Here is a 4956-nt window from a genome sequence, read left to right as displayed (position 1 = left end):
GGCACAAATAAATGAAGCAGATAGAAGAAAGTGGGCTTCACAAAATAAATCTTTCTAGTTGTACGATCAAATTAATTAAATGACAATGCATTGAAGCCCAATTGCTAAAGAATCTATGTATATTACATTGAAGGTCATATATATATATTTCATTTTTAGCGGCCCCCAATATGGCCAAAGGAGACAAAAGTTCTGGCGCCAATGCACAAGGTGTAAACTGATACAGTTGCTTAATTGGTCCTGTCTATATAACTAACTAACTAACTGTATATATAGTCATCAATGTTTAGAAGGAATCTCATATTGATCTTATTACTGTCTATATATATATATATAAATCACTTCCATTATGGTGTCCCGGACTTCAATTGTAAAATTTGCACCAAAAGAACCATGGGTAACTTGATCACGCAGAAGATTAATATTTTGCTTGATTAGACAACTCTCCTCAAAGGGGAAAGAAACCCAGAAAATTAGGTAAAACAGAAGCAAAGGAAATATAACAAAAGAGATCTTTGTTCTCTATTGTTCTTGTTGATCATTACTTTCACTCCAGTTCTTGATGGCTTGCAAAACTGCTTGTTTCACCACTTGAGCATCTATGCTTTCAACTTGCCCTTGACCCTGAAAAATATGAGTTAATATAAGTTTTGGTTCAATGGCATTACATTGAGAAATTAATAAACCAAACATAAATGCATGCATTCAGGGGTCGGTGCATGTAGGGATGCATATATGCAATTATTAGAAATGTATACATATATACATATAAGCAAACATATTGGGTGCATTTTCTGCATGTAGGGTAGCATATATATGGGGATGGGATTGGAACTCATCCAATTGCAAACATGGTCCATGAAAATCTGTCTTGACACTAATCACCCATTATTTTTTGTCCCCACCTCTAAGAATCACAAAAATACATATTGTGTGGTTGGAACACCATTAAAAATGTATGCACAAGCACGTGACATTTGTTTGAACACACATGCTTGTACTAGAGGCCTACCAAAATTATTCAAGTTTTCTGTGATACTTAATTTAGAACAATTATGTTATAGAGAGAGAGAGAGAGAGAGAGAGAGAGAGAGAGAAAGAGAGAGAGAGAGAGGAGAATAAACGGAAATAAGTTGTGTAAATATGAAAATTGAGAGACTGGTTTACATTCTTACTTCTCCTCCAACTGCTTCTAGACGAAAACTGTCAGTACAAGAAACCCTAGCATCGAGCACGTTCAGACCCAGTTCCTCAAAGGCTTCCAATATAGAGACAAGCAAACCGGGGCAACTCTTCTCTGAAAACACATTAATTAAGAAACCCTTTTCTATGGTTTCTACTGTGACCTGCTGAAGAATGGATTGGAAATACAGATTTTGTCACTTCACTGATAAATCACAAACCCAAAAAAACGAGAATTCATCAATGGGAATTAATTAAATTAGAATTAGATAAAGAAAAGAGAGAGAGAGAGAGAGAGAGAGAGAGAGAAGGTTGGAATATACCACTGGTAATGGAGTTTGATCATTTGATGAGTTCTGTGCAGCCGCAATATCTTGATTAAGTTTTTCTACCTTTTCCTTCAACTCTTCTATATACTTGGATGCATCCACTATAATTGAAGTTTTGTTTAGCTGCCACACAAAGAGAATAGGATATTAGATAGCAGTTGCACCAATAGCTTGGATGGGTTTCTCTTCTTTTCCATTATAAATAAATATAGAGCTAGAGATTATTTTTATATCTTCCTTTGTGAGGATTCTCAAAATAGATTAAAAAACAGCTGGAATTTATATTTTCAGACAGATAGCATAAAGATTGTCTTAGACAAGACAGTATGGATAGAGAACCAAACAATTTAGAGACAGGATGATATATATTATGTGTTTATATATATCGTATCTCATGTATTTTGCAAAAGAAGAATGAAAGAAAATAAGATGGAGAAAGAATCAATTTTGAGAGAGAGAGAGCATAGAATTATTGTATAGTGGAAAAGAAGACAGTTTAATGGAGGTCTGCAAATAAGAGTTTGGTTCAAGAAAAACTAGTTTAGATGTTAATAGATATATATTAAAGAAAGAAAGAAAAAGTTAGAGAAAAACAAAATGAAAGAGGGATTGATACCCATGGAATGAATACACAGCTAATTAAAGAAAAGTAATAGAAGAAAGACAGTAAAAGCAAGGGCTTCAGAAATATAAGAGAATTACTGCGTGAGAGTTTGTAACAGAACGAAGTAATTGCAGCTTCTCATATAAAACTGCTCTTTTGTGCTCCCTCGAAACCATGATGCTTGCCTGCTCGCTCTCTCCTCTCTGAAAAGCTTCGGGCTCTTTTAAATAGGGGGGGGGGGGGGGGGGGGGGGGGATGAGCCCTCAAATCTATGTGATCACCTGTTTGCTTCCCACATGAGTGCCTCAGCTTTTCATAACAAAATATATAATTTATGTGGATCAAATTACCATATTGCCCTTTGTCTTGTAGCATCTACAGCTGTATATAAATATGAAATGGACCCAGTTCATGAATTATCTTCTCTTAATTTTCTCCCCCATATATATTACTTTGGAAGCCATGGTGTTGAGGAAATTTGATTAACGTATAACAGCAAGTCATATTGTGAAACTAATAAGATAGTTAAGCTAACCCATTTAGATATAATCCACCACCAATCATACCAATTCCTTGTTTAAGTATTGTATTAGCTGAAGATAGAAAGTCATTAAGGTTGATTAACAAACGGCACTTGAGATTTAATTGCTTTACAGTACAACTTATTAAATGACTTTTTTCCATATATAGAAGTAGTGCAATTAATTAATATAATTGTTTGAGAACATCGCTAATATTGCAGATAGGATAATGTTCCATGGTTCAAGAAAAAAAAAAAAGAATTCCTTCCTTTAAAAGAAAATTAAAATAAAGTCATTGAATTCCTGAAAAGAAAATACTAAAAAATTATAGGCAAAAGGTACAGTATCTGGTTTTGCATGCATTAGAACCCGTGATTTCTCTAGCTTGTCATAAAGGGAAAATATATGAATATAAAAATAAATAAGGCAACATCTCTTGGCCAAGAATGGAACCAACAAATCAGGGTTTTCTTTAATTAAATGTATTATTTAAAAGTTCGTACAGGTAATATGAAAGAGAAGCGATCAAGTATAATGGTGGCATTACCAATATCTTATTGTTTTTCGTTATCTCCAACTATCATTTAAGTAATTAAGTACCCACTTCCACTACAATTAATTATATATATATATATATAATAACATTAATGTTAAATTAATAGGAAGAAAATGGTATTTAATTTAATAAAAACATTTTACTAACATTGTGAAGCCCATTTGTGAATATCATAATTGGAGGAAATAATAAGAGGGAAGGGCAATGAAGACATTTTGGTAAATTTGGGTGGGAGGGTAGGAGAATAGCGTCTTGCATGGGAAAGGGAAAGAGAGGGGTTGTGGAGAGAGAAAGATGGAGTGGGGCTAACGCGGAGGAATCTGCTCGTGATCGGGGCGCCATCGAAAGCTGCGAAGGAAGCGTCAAAGGATGTTTAGTTGTGAATGCCTCCAAACACTCCTCACGGGGGTCGACTCTCTCTCTCTCACTCGCTTGCTAGCTCGCGCTGGCCGTCACCCGTCACCTTTTTTGTCCTCACCTTCTCTCTCTCCTCTTCCTCCTCACACGTGCCATCTACTCCAATTTCTCGCACCCCACCATTCCCCAGTTTCTCATGACTCATGAAAGACCGAGAGTCTGAGAGAGAGAGAGAGAGAGAGGGATAAATTCAGTATTTCCCTTAGCTAGCTAGCGACTCCTTGAAAGAAATGGAAAGAAAATGTTAGAGGCAAAATGAAGTGAGGGAGAAGAAAAAGGTCAAAAAAAATTCAATCTGTAAAGCGCTAGGTTAGACCACTTTGTCTAATGGGACCTACTAACACATAAATCTAAACCTTTATATGTAGACTGGTGCATCACTTTCTGTTGAGAATGTTTCAAAATCAGGGTTCTAAAAGGGCTGCATATTTTTTTTTTAGAAACAGTTGCATCTGGTTGGACAAAAAAGTGCTTCCGATGAGAGAATTTCAAACACTGTTTGCTAATATTGTTCCTTACATATATCAGATTATTAGCTAACTAGAGATTAAGAATCATACATCTCCACTTTAATAACATGCGAATTGTCTTAACTTAGAACTAGTCTAGGTTCTATCTGTCTGCAGTGATGATATACCATCACCTTCGTGTGCTAACCAATGAACCTAGCAAAAATAGAAAACAAAGTGTATTTTCGCTGTACAGAATTACAGATACTCATACACTAGTTAAACCAAGAAGCTGTCTTTGCATGTGAACTCTGCCTTCCTCTTAGGCCTGTCAATGGACCAGGTCTTGGCTACATTGGGGTAGATCCGGTCCCAAAAGGATAGAAAAAAAAAAAAGAAAGGATAGACCCTAAACACACTCCATTATTCAGGTTTACCGTATCTGACCCAGCAATAAGTCCCCAACTTTAATTGACAGACCTTCAACCTGGTAATTTGACAACAAAACCTGGCATTTCTTCTCTTTTCTCTCTTTCTTAAATTATTCTCCATAAATTTCGGGCATCTCATATCATCTTGAAGTTATATTACAGATAAACAATGGCAAAACATAAATAAAAGGTTTGAATATCTTTGTGATTAGTTCAGGTCTTGCTCGGATCAGAACAGGCAAAACTGATCCAGGCTAAAAACGCAGACCTACACCCTAGCTAACTAATAGGATTGGATTGGTTCAGGTCTGTCAGGTAGACCCAGACCATTGACAGGCATATTTCTTGCACTTCTCTCTTGTTTATTTAATTTTTATAACTTTCAACTGCCTGACATATAGCTCTTTACTTCTTCTTTTTTTTGGTTAAACATATAGATATATCTTTACTTGAAAACTAGCTAGGAG

At 35.6% G+C, this 4956-nt stretch overlaps 1 protein-coding gene across 4 annotated transcripts; it reads right to left on the bottom strand.

Annotated features, from left to right (window-relative positions):
• Nucleotides 1-406: 406 nt before the first annotated feature.
• On the bottom strand, nt 407-2347 carry LOC104597218 (transcription factor bHLH61-like). Of its 4 annotated transcripts, none has more exons than XM_088898842.1 (4): nt 2214-2347; nt 1506-1634; nt 1168-1349; nt 407-624 (listed from the first exon to the last, which is right to left on the bottom strand). In XM_088898842.1, the coding sequence occupies exons 1-4, from the start codon at nt 2289-2291 to the stop codon at nt 600-602; spliced, it is 414 nt and encodes a 137-aa protein (XP_088754968.1). In that variant the 5' UTR covers nt 2292-2347; the 3' UTR covers nt 407-599. The 4 variants fall into 4 exon arrangements, with proteins under 4 accessions (XP_088754968.1, XP_010256961.1, XP_010256962.1 ...); XM_010258659.3 differs by having other exon boundaries at nt 1176-1349; XM_010258660.3 differs by having other exon boundaries at nt 1176-1346.
• Nucleotides 2348-4956: the final 2609 nt, after the last annotated feature.

This window comes from Nelumbo nucifera, chromosome 2 (assembly GCF_055504915.1).
Source record: "Nelumbo nucifera cultivar China Antique chromosome 2, China Antique-T2T, whole genome shotgun sequence".
NCBI classification, from domain to species: domain Eukaryota; kingdom Viridiplantae; phylum Streptophyta; class Magnoliopsida; order Proteales; family Nelumbonaceae; genus Nelumbo; species Nelumbo nucifera.
This window is presented reverse-complemented; position numbering and strand designations above follow the sequence as displayed.

Coding starts and splice junctions, on each gene's coding strand:
- LOC104597218 (XM_010258659.3), bottom strand. CDS start 2,291: ATGGTTTCGAGGGAGCACAAAAGAGCAGTTTTATATGAGAAGCTGCAA. Junction 1,635..2,213: donor CTGTTACAAACTCTCACGCA/GTAATTCTCTTA, acceptor TTTGTGTGGCAG/CTAAACAAAACTTCAATTAT. Junction 1,350..1,505: donor ATCAAACTCCATTACCAGTG/GTATATTCCAAC, acceptor TCCATTCTTCAG/CAGGTCACAGTAGAAACCAT.